The sequence below is a fragment of the Diceros bicornis genome, chromosome 33 (genome assembly GCF_020826845.1).
Source record: "Diceros bicornis minor isolate mBicDic1 chromosome 33, mDicBic1.mat.cur, whole genome shotgun sequence".
In the NCBI taxonomy this organism is placed as follows: domain Eukaryota; kingdom Metazoa; phylum Chordata; class Mammalia; order Perissodactyla; family Rhinocerotidae; genus Diceros; species Diceros bicornis.
The window spans coordinates 10,107,654-10,124,489 of NC_080772.1; the positions used below are offsets into that span (position 1 = coordinate 10,107,654).

At 41.6% G+C, this 16,836-nt stretch overlaps 1 protein-coding gene across 3 annotated transcripts in view; it reads left to right on the forward strand.

Moving 5' to 3' along the window:
• Positions 1-13: 13 nt before the first annotated feature.
• LOC131396494 (basic proline-rich protein-like) overlaps positions 14-16,836 on the forward strand; it is a 53,410-nt gene continuing 36,587 nt past the window's right edge. For 2 of the 3 annotated variants that reach the window (XM_058528736.1, XM_058528737.1), the window contains exons 1-2: positions 14-477; positions 14,357-14,604. In XM_058528736.1, the coding sequence (XP_058384719.1) occupies positions 405-477; positions 14,357-14,604 (321 nt within the window). In that variant the 5' untranslated portion in view covers positions 14-404. Of the gene's footprint in view, positions 478-14,356; positions 14,818-16,836 lie in introns of those variants that run through there. The other variant, XM_058528735.1, reaches the window with a different exon arrangement.

Below are 16,836 nucleotides of genomic sequence, written 5' to 3' on the forward strand. Positions count from 1 at the left end.
AGTCCCCGGGCAGGACGGCCGCGCCCGCGAGGGGGGTGGGCCGCCCTGGGGCCCCGCGCGCCACGTGGGCCCTCGCTCATTTCCCTTTTCCCCTGGCGGCCAGATTCAGAAGCTGGAAATTCGGTCGCGGTGACCGGATGTGCACGCCGGGATTTCCAACATAAGAATCACCCGGGGACGTTTAAAAATTCCGATGCCCAGGCTGCACTCTGGATTATTAAATCAGAATTTCTGGGTTGGAAGGGGGCCGAGGTATCAGCATTTAAAAAGTTCCCCAGCTGTTTCCAAAGCACAGTCTTGAGGTTGGGAACCCTTGTGTAAGAGAACAAAGGGGAAGCAGGTGCAGGAGTCGACGGCAAGGGGGAGCCGGGGCACGCCTGTGCGGCCTGCAGCGCACAGCACACATGCGGAGCTCTGCAGCAGCATCTGATTCCTCCACTTGGCATCCAGGTCAACTGCTTCCCTGGCCCAGTGGAGGTAAGGAGTGTGGGCGGGCGAAACTCGCGGGGAAGCGGGTGGGGTGCGGGTGGGAGTGGGTGCAGCGCTGGCAGAGGCCGAGGAGGAGGAAGTGGGTGAGGGAGAAGTTTCTTCTAATAAGATGAGGTTGAGAAAAAAGAGAAAAGTCAATAATGCACTCTGATCCAACCAGTATTTATTAAACATCTTGTCTGTGTACCAAGATCGAGAAGATACAGCAATGCTACATCTGTCAAAAAAAAAAAAGATGAAAATCAATTAATAACATTAGCCAATCATCTAATTCGTGTAAGCGTAAGTCACCACTGAACTGCTTATCATAGAGGGTGGAGTTTGATGGGTGGTGTAAGGAGCAGAAATATCAATAAATTGTGAGGCGTTGAAGGAAAAACAGGGAGTCAGGACAAGATTGCGTTTGGAATTCACCCCTGGGTTGAGTAGGCAGCACACAAGTGGTGAAGGCTCAGAGGAGAGCATCTTCACCAACGTGTACCTGGAACAGACCCGGGTGTGTGAGGAAGTGCACGTTTGTTCTCTATTTGGCTGTGAGAAGAAACAGTTAGGTTGTATAAGCCTGGAAAAGTAGGTGCAGGGGAGATTCTTGACTGTCATTTCAGTGCTGTAGGCAGTGGTGAGCTGTGGAAAGCCTGCCAGTAGCTGATCTCTCAGGTGAATGGGGCGGGTGCGTGTGCATTGGTTTCAGGTCAGCCGTCATCATCCAGGGGCATGTGCTGGGCAAGGCTCTGGGGAACAGCCCTGAGTGCATAGAAGAGGGGCACCTAGCCACCTGGATAGGAAGAGGTAGCTGGGCTGGAAGCGTGTGGAGGAGGGGGGACTAAGGCACAGAAAGGTTGGCTGATGGACTCCGGGTCATACAGCCTGCCTGCAAGAGTGAGTTGGTTGGACACTGGAAAACACCAGCCTTACGTAATCCTCAAGGTTTGTCTGAGTAAAATCCTGGCGGTCACTCTTCTTTCTGCTCAGAAGTTCAGAGTAGACTTCAAGAAAGAAATCTTGAGCATTATTAGAAATCTCCTTAAAACAAGATATGAATGTACAGCAGTGAGGGCTTCGCTGGTGATGTAACTGAGGGAACTGGAGGCCCTGCTGTCTGGAGAAGGCCCTGCTTTGACTTGATGTGGGAGAAACTCAGTGGATTGACCATAATCCTGAAAACAAGGAAAGTATTTTTAAAGGCTTCTTTGTAGCAAAGGCTAGGAACAGACAATTTATGATGGAAGATGTAGAATGGGCTAATGAACATATGAAGAAATGCTGTAGCTTCATTGTTAGTCAGAGAAATGCATTTTAAAATGTTTCTTGCCTTCCAAATGGGACAAACATTAAAAAAAAAGAGAATGTCTTCATATGGGGGTGGTGATGTAAATTATATATTTCTGGACAGTAAGTATGTGTCAGGAGAGAAAGGTGTACACCCTGTCACCCAATTCCACCTGTGGGCCTTTATCTTTACGAAATAATCAGGTATCCTTCGTTGACTCCAGGAAGGGAAACTGAGGACTGACAGGGGCCGGAAAGGAGACTTTTGACTGTATTGGATCATGGGAATATATGCCTCTTTCTGGAAATAAGTATATTAATAAAAAATAAATTGATCATTAATTTCTAAGAAATGTGTGCACATGGAGTACTCTGCAGACTTTTTAAACAAAATCATGTTTTTCAAGGGTATTGGAAAATACTCTTCGCATTATGTGAGTTTAAAAAGCTTAGTACAAGACCAAATATATGATATGATCCTACTTTCCTATGAAAATTTTATTTATATGCATTAGAAGCACTGGAAGTGAATTCACCAACATCTTGACATTTTTTATTATTGCAAAGTGGAATTTTGGTTGATTTCATTTTTTCTCTGTTTTTTTTGTATTTTCCATTATGTACATATATGTTTTTTTCCACCCAAAGCCCCAGTAGATAGTTGTATGTCATAGTTGCACATCCTTCTAGTTGCTTTATGTGGGATGCGGCCTCAGCATGGCCGGAGAAGCGGTGTGTCGGTGTGTGCCCGGGATCCGAACCCGGGCCGCCAGTAGCAGAGCGTGCGCACTTAACTGCTAAGCCACCGGGCCGGCCCTATGTACATATTTTTATTTCATGATAAAAATGTTTCTTAGAGCATACATACACAGACATTTTCATTCAAGATGGCAGACTGAACATATGCATTTATATCCTATTTTCTTCCAAAATCCCATTGAAAGGGAAGATATAAAAATGTGAATAAAAATATAACAGTACTAGAAAGAAAGAGACTACCAGTGAAGACTGATTAGAGATTGGTAAGCAGATGGATCCCATTTCCAGAAATCAGAGCAAAAGATATCTTAACTTAAAACACACCCAGGAGGCACCACAGAAATGAGTCATTCTTTACAAGAGCAACCTTGAGGAACTCCTATCCAGTAAACAAGTACAGAGAGTGGAAATAGGACATGGGGCATCCAAGTGGAAAAAGAGTCTTTATATAAAAAACAAAACTATCGAAGTATTGAAATAAAATGTAGGAAGATTATTTTGGAGTTTGGGACTAGGCAAGGAACTCCCCTCGGAAACCATCAATTAGTGACTACATAAAAAATGTACGCTTCTCTACAGCAAAAATATCAAAAACAAAGTAAAATGACAAGGAACAGACTAGGAGAAAATATTTTCACATAAAGAATTGACAATTGATAATTAGCCATAATTTATAGCATTTCTATAAACCAATTTGAGTAAGGCAGTAGGAAAAATGAGTAAAGAAATACTCATTTCTTTTTTTCTAGCACTATTATGTTTTTATTCACATTTTCATATCTTTCATTTCAGTGGGATTTTGGAGGAAAATAATATATAAACGCATATGCTCAGGCAATTCATGGGCAAATAAATACGTATGACTGAAAACATCTGAAAAGATGCTAAATTTCACTGGTATTCAGAAAAATGTGAATTGAAAAGGAATATCCTTCTTTTCATTCCTTGATATTGAGATATTAAAAAGTTAGATAAAAATCCAGAAGTGGTGAGAGTATGGGAATACAGGCTTTCTCATGCGTTGTGTGTAAGAGTATAAGTTGGCGTATCCTTTACAGAAGGCAATTGGGCTGTAGCTATCATGCCTATTGACTCTGCTCTTTCACATCTAGGAATTGATCACATAGGAATATTGACACTTGTGCAGAGAGAATTCTCATTGAAGCTTGTTTGCAATAGCAAAAAATTAGAAATTACTTAAATGCACATCTATTCCCTTATCATGGTGTAGTCATAGAATTCTGTGAAGCTGACAAAAAAATGAAGTTAGAAGTATCTTTACTGGCAGAGAGCGATCTCTAGGGTATGTTAAGTGATAAAAAAGGACAGAATTACTCCATTGAAGTTAAATTTATGATTACATTGTGAGTGTGTGTGTGTGATATAGATAAAAATGCATGGAAGAATGGGTCTGATGGACACACACCATACTGTTCACAGCGGTTACCCCTAGAGGGGGTGAGGGGCATGAAGGGAGGCTTCCTGTGTTATGACATATATTTCTGTTAACTGAAATGAGCAGCTGCATTACGAGGTAAAGATAAATTTTAAAGAAAGGAGAGTCGTTATTAAAGGTTTGCAGACCGCAAGAGTACACCTCAACTGGCAAGTTGATAGGTGACCCCCCTGGGTCTTGAGGTGGCTGTGTTTTTTTTGTGTATGTGTGAGGAAGATTAGCCCTGAGCTAACATCCATTGCCAATCTTCCTCTTTTTGCTGAGGAAGATTGGCCCTCGGCTAACATCCGTGCTCATCTTCCTCTACGTTATATGGGACGCCGCCACAGCATGGCTTGACAAGCGGTGCGTCGGTGCACATTGGGGATCCAAACCTGCGAACCCCAGGCCGCTGCAGCGGAGTGTGCGCACTTAACTGCTAAGCCACCAGGCTGGCCTCAACAGGGTGGCTGGGTTTTAAAGGCAAAAAGTGCAGAGTATACAAGGTTAAGGCTGAGTCCAGTTCTGATTGGTTGCCCTTTCTAGCTACAGTGTATCTTGTGCCTGGGGCTTTCCAAATGTCCCAACTGCAGGGAAAGACTACCACATTGTTCTCCAGCCATCTGGCAACAGTCAAGGTTAAAATGTAATTTTTTATTTCTTTCTATAGTTCAGCCTTGAGGTGGTCATGGTAATCCTCACGTTGACTCTGGCTTTGTTCTTATCTCTTTCTTTTATCAATTCTCTCTCCTGATCATAGGTTCACCAGGGCAACACCTTTGATCAATTAAGGGAATATTCAGGTCCCTTGATGCCTAAGTGTCCCCTCGGCTGCCTAGGTACCATCTAGTCCCACGTAGTAGGCATCAGAGAGTGGCATGGGCTGAACATAGGTGGTGAGTTGAACCAGCATCATGTGGGTTACCAGTGGCAGGGTGGTGTCCAGACACTGCTGCACAACGTTTAGTCAGGTGAGGGAGGGCTGTCAGCAAGTTGCTGTCTTACCAGTGGTTCTCCTGTTATTCTGCAAAACAAGCTCAGAAACTTTGGTTACTTTGTTTCCCACACCAACCTGTGGGTACAGACATGGTTTCACCCTAATCCAGGGAAAATTTTAACTTCTTCATTCTCAGTTTCAATCCCACTTTCTTATGATCATTCCTCAAACTTGGAGATTGGGGGCAAAGACTGTTCTAGTTACTTACTGCTGTGAAAGGTCAAAGATTAAGGTCAGAGGAATGAAATTATTCTACCTTTACTTTAAAATATTTTTGGGTCCCAGGTGGGGAGACTGAGGAATGGTTTACATGACTAATACTTTAGTAGTCTGATCAATGTCTTTGGAACAACGCTTAAGTCCATATTTCATAATTACATAGACAATTGCACATATTAGCAAAATAGACAGCCCAAATTTTAGTATCCCCTCCATAATGGACGTTAGGAGAAGAGCCCTGTAAACCAATCAAAATTAGGGCCTGGAAACTCACATGAAATCTGATGAAACAGAAAGAAAAACAAGGTTAATGGTTGGAGCAAATTATAAATTAATTCCTGAGCCCAGGGACAGCCAGTCAAGATGTCACCAACTAGGTGCCTCCAGAAACTCAAAGGTGGGTTTGGAAGCAATTAACTGTTTTTCCAAATTGTTTCTTTTCCTTTTGTATGTTAAGGAGATGTAACCTTTAGCCATCCTGAAACTAACCAAGCCTCACCACAAGAGCTATGCCCATGACCTTTGCCTTATTTTTAATGCAAAGATCTCTCCAGGAGGAGCTTAGGCCTCATTATGTGGAAGCATGCTCTCCAACTGAGCCTGTGCAAGAGAATACCTGCCTCCCCCTTTTGAATATCCATTCCCCAGCCAAATAAAAGTTCCTGCTTCCCTTTGTTTGGGACGCGATGACTTTGGAAATGATTCCTCATGGCCTCCTATTTGTTGCAAATACACTTTACTTTGTGAGACAACTTCCACTGGTGTAGAGTCTTATTTAACTCACCAGGAGGTAAGCCCACTTGGTTCAGTAACAAAGACGATTTCTAGGTGTCAAAGTCAAAGCACCTTTTGCAGTTTGAAATGTCTTTGATGTTGTCATGGGGTGTTCAGGTAAACTTTTTGAGTGGCTTATACAGCAACAGGCATGAAGATTGTCTAAACATGGGCCATCGTGTTGATCTCCCTTAAGTTTATACCAAGCCGTCCAGTTTCAGTTTGCAGGGCCTCAGGAAAAAAGGGTGGTTTCAGTTCTCAATGATTCCAAATGAAAAGGATAGGAAAAATTAAAAACATTAGTTTGGAGATCTGTACCAGATATTTGAAGAAACTAGAAGAATTCAGGATCCAGTCCAGTTTACAGATAGAAAACAAAAACCTCAAAGACAATTAACAGAACTAGAATCCATTATCCACAAATGTGTATTATCATTTTTACTGAAACATAATTTTTCTCTTTATAATCACCCTCCTTTTTACCAAAGATAGCCAAATTAAGACTCATTGGTTTGCAAAGTAAGTCTAGTTTTAGTAAACTTGGCCCAATTATTTACGTAAGTACAGCAAGAATAGCAATTGATCATATGGGCTCTTTTAAATCTGCTTTGCTGCAATTTTTTTTTATAAGCCATCTCAGATTGAACTTTAAAAATCTCTTGAAGCCAGGAAAGCCAAGCCAACGACTTGTCATTAGATGCTGCCTATAATACCTACAGATTTGGATGAATTCCTCTCTTTTCGAGGTTCCCAAAATTTCCTGAGATTCTTGCACCTGCCAGGGAAGTGACTGTCTTTACTCACCTGGTAAGGTTGCTGGGAACACTATAAGCAAGGTACCAGGCCAGTATTTCCAAATGGCTTTATTTGTTTTATAAAGTCAATCCTTATTTATCAAAGTTGTTTGGTCATATCTGAGTTTATGCATGTTTTTCTCAAATATGACATTTCAGTCAAAGCCTTGGTAACATAACCAGTGTTTCCAATTGTGTCCTGCTATGAGGAGAACAGATTCTTATTGAACTTATGCAGACAACTATGTTGCCATGAAAACAAGAATACTCATTTATCAAAAGTTTGTGTGTAGGGTAAAAAAGATAAATGCTTTAATTCTGCTTACAAAAGTATAATTTACCAAATGGCTATAAGTGATAGTTATCTTAAGAGAAAAGATTTCTTTAAATCTGGAGAAACAAAACATTGGAGCATCTTCTTCAGTTCATGTAGTCCCACATAATTTAATATTTCTTCTGCTTGAATCCAGTTTTTCCGTTAGTTTTTTAAACTTTGCCTGATGATTGAGGATGATAGGAACCAAGAAGTTTAAAAGAAGTTTAAGAGTTTAAAAGTCCAAGAAGTTTAAAAGGTTTTCATTAAGGTTCATATGATTTGCCCAGTGACATGGGTGCCTCAATCACTGGAGACTGTAGAGGGTATACCCCAAGTGGGAAATACATTTTTTAATAATTTTTTGCCATTGTGAGGTTATCAGCTTGTGGCTTTCACCTATCTGGAAAACATATATACAATAAAGGAACATAATGATAACCCATACTAAGTAGCATCTAAATGAAATCCAGCTGCAGGTGCTCAAAGCATGCAGAGGGAGGAGTTCTGAGGCCTCTGGGGACAGAAATAGTTTTTATTAATGCACCATGGTGGGTGAAGTCATGTAAAAATGAAAAAATGGGGTTTGCCAGGGAGCTGGGAAGAGCCAAGTGGCTATCTTGGCTTTCCCATAGCACTGTTTGTTTAATTTACAGCCATTGTTCACTCATATTAATTTCTCTGATCCAGGAGCAGACTTGTTGCCATGTTACAAGGACATCAGGATGGTGAAAGTCTGGCAATGAGGGGTCATTTTTTTTTTTTGCAAGAGAAGCAGAATGGACTTCATCCACAAGTGTCATAAACTTTATAGATTTTGTTGTTGCTTCCTTTGCATGAAAGTCAGCTAAGGGCACTTTCCTGATATTTAGTGTGAGCCTCAATTTTGATGACAGACAACATTTTATATCAGGACGCATTAGATTCCTAGGAATTTCATGTAATTTCTGGAACTTATAACACATACTTATAAAGACAGAACATAAAGAAGGGTTAATATTATTTCTTATTTGATAATGCTTCCCATGAAATTTAACATACCAAATAAGTCTAATTAGTTTAATATCTCCCTCTTTATAGAAAGAGAGAACAAATTCTTTGAGAAGTCCCAAGGCCCATTGGAAACTCCCAAGGTTCCTTTTTAAGCCAAAAGAAAGATTTCACTCAGGATTTGAACCCTAGGGGAAATTTGTCAAAAATATCAAAATGTTTTAAAATATTTGATCAAATAGGAAATAATGCTTACTTATCTGTTTTACCAAGGTGACAACAGAAGATGTTAAAGGCAAACATACAGGGTTAAACAGTTAAAAAAAAAAACCCCTAATAGAGAGACCTCAGCCTCTTTGAACATAGGAAATTATTTTAACAAAACATAGATTTTCTGTCTTTTAGGTAGCCTTACTAAAAGGTAAAGAAAACCTTTTATAATCTTTATTAAGAGCAGACTACAAGTTCAAGAAAATTATCCTTTTAAGAGAGAAAGCCAAATTCTAATTTTGTACCAGCTTACTTTGGATATTAAATCTTATTTACTTAATTGAATTTGTTTTAATCTGAGCCAACTTGACCTTGTACAAAACTCTTTCCTCAGGGTTTTACTTCCGCAAACCTTTTGTCACTTGTTTTTTACATTAGAATTTGTCCCATGCCTTCTTTTCTTTTTTTCTTCCCTAGTGCTTGAGGATGAGTTTATCTTTCTTAAGAAAATAAACAAAAATATTTCCATTCTTTATATCTTCTTACTGAAAACACATATCCTATCGTCTACTTTTCATAAATGGTCATTTTCTCAATGTTAAACCTTACAAAATTTATCTAGAAAAGAAATAATACAAGGCAGTTGTTACAGAATAACTACAGATTTTACTCTTAGAGGATAGCATAATTGCCTATGCATTACATTGAATGAATATAAACTCCTTTTACATAACATAGTTAAAGCGTACGCTTTTTGGAAATTACAGTATGAGATTCACTTGTGTCTATAGGTTTATCCTGACATTGCTCTGCCAAACTGGGAATGATAGAACAGGCAGAGGCAAGAAGATCCCCACTTTATTGCTGAAGGAGGTTGCTCTAAGTTGAGTAGGCAGAATAAAGATTTGAAAGATGGGACAACTTCCAAACTGATGGCAGAGCTATAAATGCCTGGGAAGCCACCACTGGAATTTTCAACTCTGCAAGTAGTTATAAGAAATGGAGGAAGTTCTTTTAAACAAAGACTATTGTTTGGCTGTAAATCTGAAAAGACAAAGCAACAGAGTTTGAGCCTGTCAGAGAGTGATTACAGCCTGGCCTTGAGTTATCACTGTGTGTGTATAGGACAGAAAGGGTGGTTGTCCTTGTATTGGCTTCTCCATCTGGCCGCATAGACCCTTCTGTTGCTCAGTTTACTGTGGTGTAAGAGCAGTGGCTTTCAAACATGTGGATCATTCCATAGCAAGAAATATACTGTATATTATGGTCTAGCATATACCTATATATATATATAAAATCATATAAGTAACTGAAGTGAAACTTTTATAAACTGACATGTATTTCCTATTTTTAGTATATGCCATACATGCATTTTATGAAATTATTCTTTTATTTACATATATAAATTTTATAATAAATTTATGTATTATAGATAAAATTGAAGATATATATATTATCCATTTATCTATATTGAATAAATGTAGATGTCACGTACATTTTCTATTTAAATAAATCTTATTCATAATTTATCAATGGTCTGTGACTATAGTCCAAAAAATAAGAAGTTACACTAAATCCTTCCATAGTAGGAGAAAGCTCCCATGAGAGTGCCATTGCTTCTCATCTTTCAAATGGGCTCCTACTGCTTTGCCTGCACTCTCTCAGCATCAATGCACCCAGTTTGCATAGAGTTAATTTACATTTGTTATTCTAAGTGTTCTGACATTTTCTCTTTGATTCATTTCATATTTTTAGCTCCTTTTCCATCTTTTAAAAACTATTTGTAATCTTTGTTTCCCAGTGAAAACTAGGAAGCAGGCAATTGTGAACTGTCTATCATATATTAGCATCCTGTAGTGGATTAGCAAACCCATAAACACATTTCATAATTTCATAATTTTTTTTTTTTTGGTGAGGAAGATTGGCCACAAGCTAACATCTGTTGCCAATCTTCCTCTTTTTGCTGAGGAAGATTGGCCCTGAGCTAATGTCTGTGCCCATCTTCCTCTATTTTGTGTGTGGGACGTGACCACAGCATGGCTTGATGAGCAGTGCAAAGGTATACGCCTGGGATCCAAACCTGCGAACCCTGGGCCGTCAAAGCAGAGCGCGTGAACTTAACCACTACACCACCGGGCCGGCCCCAACATTTCATAATTTTTAGAAGCATATTTATCTTTACAGCAAACTTTTCAGTGTGGCACAAAACATATCTACTGATAGACCCAAATATTGTTTGTCTGTGTAATAAAAAATTTAGAAAGCCAGAACTAGACAAACTTATCTTTAGCAATGTCTTAGTGTACCATTCTATCCAGAAATGACTTAGATATTCAATGACTATCCATTACATAGTTTTACTTAGTATAAGCTTTTATCATATTTACATTTATTTAAACATTTGTTTTTAATAATTATGTTTGGATTGTACATTAAATAGTTAACCATCATCCCAAGTCCTTCTGGCTGCTGACAGAGTGCACAACAGAAACAGCATGAGCCCACCTGACCAGTAAACCCAGGGAGAAAAAGTTGGTTGTTTGGTTTATATTCAATATTTATAACTCTGAAGACATGCCTGTTTTTATTAAACCAACAAACTTAAACAAGCTTTTATATACCAAAGATCTTTTTTTTTTTTGGTGAAGAAGAGTGGCCCTGAGCTAACATCTGTGCCAGTGTTCTACTATTTTGTATATGGGATGCCGCCACAGCATGGGTTGATGAGTGGTGTGTATGTCCACACCTGGGATCCAAACCCATGAACCACAATGAGGCCACCCATGAGGCCACCGAAGTGGAACGTGTGAGCTTAACCACTACACCACCAGCCAGCCCTTACCAAAGATCATTTTTTTATCATGTTAACTTGAAAGACATCTGAGCTAGTTTCTATTACATTTAGAAATAATTTATATAAGTGCTTACTTCAAGCCAATTAAATAGAACTCTTTTAGAAATTATATCATCTGGAGGCAGACAAATATATATAGAGAGAGACTTACATACATGGACGTACATCCACGGATAGACATAAACAGAGATCTTTAAAATTTTAGCCATGTCTCAGGCACAAAACTCAAAAGAACAGTTGGATCTAAGTTGTTCCCTGGCAGATGGACCTGTTCAGATGGCCAACGACTTTTACTAAAGATTTTTTTTCTTTTTGCTGTAAGGATCCTTTTGAGAGTTGTTTTTGAAGTCATTTCGTCTCTAGAAGCGTCTGCATGTTAATGAAAGAATGCATTCCATTATGAGAGGTTTTGAATCCTCTCTTTTAAGGGTGACCCTTGAGGGGAACTTATTTGAAACAGAGGTTTCCTAGAGTGGCCATTATAATTTCAAATTATCTCACAAGTTTACCCATTTTCACTTGCTTAGTTTTAGATCAGGAATTCTGGAGACATTGAAGTCGGGGAGTGCAGCGAGAGAGGAGAGAGGAGCAGTAGATTTGGTTCCATTTTGCTGGCGAGGTTGCTGGTGCAGGTGACACCCTCAAATTTGGCATATGTTTTATTTAACTATTTTGAAGAGGCAGTAAGGGATTCCTTGTCTTCTTAAGAAGCCTCAAAAAGTTAAAATAGGCTTCACAAAGTCTATGAGAAGTGTGATATCCCCCCTTTTTTTCCCCCAATTTGGACTATCAAAGGAGCCCCATTGTGGCCAATGTTATTTTAGATCATCTCTAGTAATGTGGACCCAGGTAATAAGGAACTTGCAAGTATTTGGTCCATAATTTTTGTACATAAAGGCTGAAGGAGTGGTGGCAGGTGGCTGGCCATTTGCTGTTTCTCTAGAGCAGTCTTTAGAACGAAAGGTGCCCTTCCTGAATGGAGAAAGCTCCCTGTATTGGAGAAAGCTCCCTGTGTGGAGAAACCGCTCTGTAAATCAGCTGCAGCTGAACCTGAGGGATTTCCCCTCCTTAGAAATTGAGGGATTCCCCTCTTTAAAGAGCCTCTTGACGTCTACCAAAGCGGGAAGTTGAGGATGTCAGAGGGCCTTACCTTGATCGTCGTCCTGAGGCTGTTGGAGATGTGGAGGAGCAGTCATGGGGCTCTGCATTGGGGCCGGTCCCGTGGCTTAGCGGTTAAGTACTCGCACCCCGCTACTGGCAGCCCAGGTTCGGATCCTGGGCGTGCACCAGCACACCGCTTCTCCGGCCATGCTGAGGCCGCGTCCCACATACAGCAACTAGAAGGATGTGCAACTATGACATACAACTATCTACTGGGGCTTTGGGGGGGAGAAAAAAAAAAAGGAGGAGGATTGGCAATAAGATGTTAGCTCAGAGCTGGTCTTCCTCAGCAAAAAGAGAGGAGGATTAGCATGAATGTTAGCTCAGCACTTATCTTCCTCACAAAAAAAAAAGGGGGGCTCTGCATTGTGCCAGCATGCAGTGTCCAGTCGACCCCCAGGAGGAGGTCAGGCACCTGCCTCATATCCCATCCTCCTCACCAGAAATGTTAACTGAATTGAGCAGCTTTACGAGGCAAAGATAAGTTTTAAAGAAAAGAGAGGCTTTATTAAAGGTTTGCAAACCAGAAAAGTACACCTCAACTGGCAAGTTGATAGGTGACCCCCCCACCTGGTCTTGGGGGATTTTAAAGGCAAAAAGTGCAGAGTATGCAAGGTTAATGCTGAGTCCAGTTCTAATTGGTTGCCCTTTCCAGCTACAGTGTATCTTGTGCCTGGGGCTTTCCAAATGTCCCAACTGCAGGGGGAAAAACTACCACATTGCTCTCTGGCCATCTGGATAGTCAAGGTTAAAATGTAATTTTTTATTTCTTTCTATAGTTCAGCCTTGAGGTGGTCATGGTAACTGTCACGTTGACTCTGGCTTTGTTCTTTTCTCTTTCTATCACTGTATTATTAGACTTTTAACAAATGTCATGCATTAGTTTCTAATGTTAAAATCCAAAATAATGATTAAAATGTACATTCTGTTTAAAAAAGGCTCATTTTAAGAACATATTGTCTTTGGGGACTATTTTGCAAAATAGTGAAAGAAATCTAGTCACCAGATGACATATGCAAAATATATTAGTTTTACCAAAACGTATTATTTTGGGATGCTGTCTTGATTTCTATAGGAGATTATAAAATCCTCATAGAACAGAATTAGCTTACAGGTAGATTTGTTTGTTCCTTGACGAGAGGAAAGCAATGTTAGCTGAGACAGAAGCAGGAAACAAATCCATTTGACTCATGCGAAGGAGTGGGACGAACAATACATAGTGAAAGACGAATCCAAGATTGACCGAGGCAGGGGACATCTGTGCTGCCCTGTTGTTGGGGAAAATAACCATATGCCAAAGAAAAAGTCTATCAAGCTGCCTATGGTTGGTGTACTTTCCTGAATGTAGGTTGTATTGAAATTGAGCATGAAGGGGTTAAAATTTCCCTGGGTTAGGGTGAAACAAAGTAACCAAAGTTTCTGAGTTTGCCTTGCAGAACAGCAGGAAGATGATAAGAGTAGCTTGCTGACAGCCCCGCCTGACTAAGCATCTTGCAGCAGCATTGAGAAGCTACAATGACCAGTTTTAACCTTTAGCCACATGCTCCCCCTCCCCTACCTAAAACCTCGAATAAAAACCGTTGCTTGTAGTTTTTCGGGAGTTTGCGATTTCAGCATTAGCTGCCCATTCTCCTTGCTCAGCGCTTTGCAATAAAAGTCCTACTTTCTTCCACTACACCCGGTGTCAGAGAGAGGCTTACTACACGACGGGTGAGTGAACTCACTTCAGGTCCGATATCACTATTTCAATAAAAAGTTTACTTAAAAGAAAAAAGACATTGTGCTTCTTTCACCAAATTAAAACTATGGCAATCATTTTTGGTTAAATATTCTGTGTTTTACCTATCTTTCATTGTTGCTGATAATGGCGATGATATTCAGGTGACTCTTTTGTCACGTAGAATATCTTTTAGCCTTCGCCTGTACAGATGATGCAGCTTCCTCCGCCACTGAGTGTTCTTGGCCAGATTCCACCTTGTTAAGGATCCGTGTTCTTCTCCAGCACTTTTGGCTGGTGCAGTCCCTGTGCAGCCGGTGTAATTGTGAGTCCTATCACGTGTAACGAGCTTACACTTGCGCTGGTTTCTTGCAGCATCTCTCACTTCTGGTAGGACCGAGCGGGGATCCGAAATGCCAGGTCCGCAGGAGCTGCGGACTTGTGGAACTGCAAAGCCCGGTGCTTGGCGAGAACCCTGTGAACCTTCCCTGCGGCACCCACCACCGGCTTCCAGAGGCACCCGTGGGCGCAGAGGACACGCCCCCAGGCTGAGGCACAGGGGGCCTCCCGGCCCAAGCACGTCAATGCCTTTTCCCATGCCCACACCCGGGGCACACGCCCAGGTTTGTACACCCCACTCCACCGCGAGTCTTCTACCACCCCCGACCCTACCTCCGTCCGTCCGCCCGCCACACCCAGCCCCGAGGCCCTCCCAGGCCAGCTCCCCACATGCAGCCAGAGCCTTTTGTGCCAATACAGGCAATCTCTTTGCTTTTAGACTTAATTGATTGTGCAAAAGTTTAGCAGTAGACTTATATGTTAAGAGATTGACTGACAGAGAGCTTCCATATTATCAAATTCATAATTATGGTTTTTTTTTTTGGTGAGGAAGATCAGCCGGTGAGCTAACATGCAATGCCAGTCCTCCTCTTTTTGCTAAGGAAGATTGGCCCTAGGCTAACATCCGTGCCCTTCTTCCTCAACTTTATATGGGACGCCGCCACAGCATAGCTTGGCAAGTGATGTTTCATTGTGTGTCCGGTTCCAAACCTGGGAACCCCAGGCCCAAGCGGAGTGTGCCCACTTAACGGCTCTGCCACCGGGCTGGCCCCCATAATTATGGTTTTTGTGTATATCATGCCACAATCTTATCTTTGCAGTTTGAAAAATGACAGTAGTAAAACCTTCTGGAGAAGCATCTCTTTAGGTTTGCCGTGTGGGGAGCACTATCTGTCCCAGAATTGGACCAACACCTGCCCCCTGGGGGGACCACCAGCCAGTGTACCTAACTTTTCGCCAGCTCTTGTGGGGCTTTCCTTTGCTGTCTCTCCGTGCCCACCCACGGGCCACTGCTGGGTGAGTTTGGATCCTAACCTGAGCTCTGCTGAAATATGCCTGTTCTAGAGAAGAGGGGTTCCAGGGGTGGGTGGGGAAGAAGAGGAAGAGAGAGCAGCTGGTAAAAATTACACTGGACCCTTGGGGCCGGCCAGTGGTGTAGAGGTTAAGTTGGCGTGCTCCCGCTTCCTCGGCCCAGGGTTTGCAGGTTTGAATCCTGGGTGCAGACATGCCGCTTATCAAGCCATGCTGTGGCAGGTGTCCCACGTAAAATGGAAGAAGATGGGCACAGATGTTAACTCAGAGCCAATCTTCCTCAGCGAAAAGAGGAAGATTGGCAATGGATGTTAGCTCAGAGCCAGTCTTCCTGGCCACCCCTCCCAAAAAATAATTACACTGACTCTGGCTCAGCAGAACGGAGGAGAAAACTGAATGGCTGGCTTGTGGTAGGGGCTGAGGTGCTGTTATCATATGTTATCATTTGTCTGTTGATCTGTCAAGGGTAGTTCGGGTATGTCAGTGTTTACTGTGGAAACTGCAGGTGAGTGGAGTTCAAATGTAGAAAAGTCAAAAAGTGATGTAATACAATTTTGACTTGGGTTTATAGGATGTTGGAGCTGGGAAGGATTTTGGAAATCAGTTAAATCCGGAAATTTTCTGCCTGTGGTTTTGCGAAAGTAATGTAGGCGATATGGGACCCTCACCACCCAGTCAACTAGATCAGGTCTGCTTTGAGTGTCTTCCATACTGGAGAATAGCACGGGGTTATGAGTTCAGGCTCTGGAATCAGCTGGGACTGGACCGAGTGGAGTAGTCTGTGTTTGAGATCTATTTCTACCCTGATTGGCTGTGTAACGCTGGGTAAGCTGCCACTTGACCCCTTGGAGCTTCAGTTTTTTTAACCTGTAAAGTGAGCATCACAACGTATACCTACTCTAGTTGTGAGGAATAAATTATGGTAATTAAAAATTCTAATAGCTAACACTGAGTGCTTGCAATGTGCGAGGCACTTTTTTAAGTTGTTTACATATATTAATCAATGAGTTTTATTACAGATGAGAAACCTGAAGCACAGAGAGGTTGACCTGCCCAGTTACAGTTGGCAGTTGGTGGCACCTGAACTAGATTCCAAACAGGGCCACCATCTTGACCTCAGTGCTCTCCCGCCTCTCATCCTGGGTAATAAAATATCAAGAGCTGTAATTTATCGGGCATTTGCTGTGTGCCAGGCACTGTGCTAGGAGCTTTACGTGGGTTATTGGAACGCGATTCCTGCAGCAGTTCTTTGAGTTGTGGCATGTTATTACTCGCATTTTATAGATAAGAAAACCGGGGCTTAGCGACCTTTGTGCAGGTCAGCTAGTTGGTAAGTCAGGAGTTGAATTTGAATGAGCCATCACGTGGCCTCTCTTGCAGGTGATCCAGCACAGTGTGTGACATATAGTGGCAGGGCCAGCTTCAAGGACCTGTGACCTGTGAGGCCGCACAGGGTCCTGTGCTCAGAAGGACACTGTACTTAG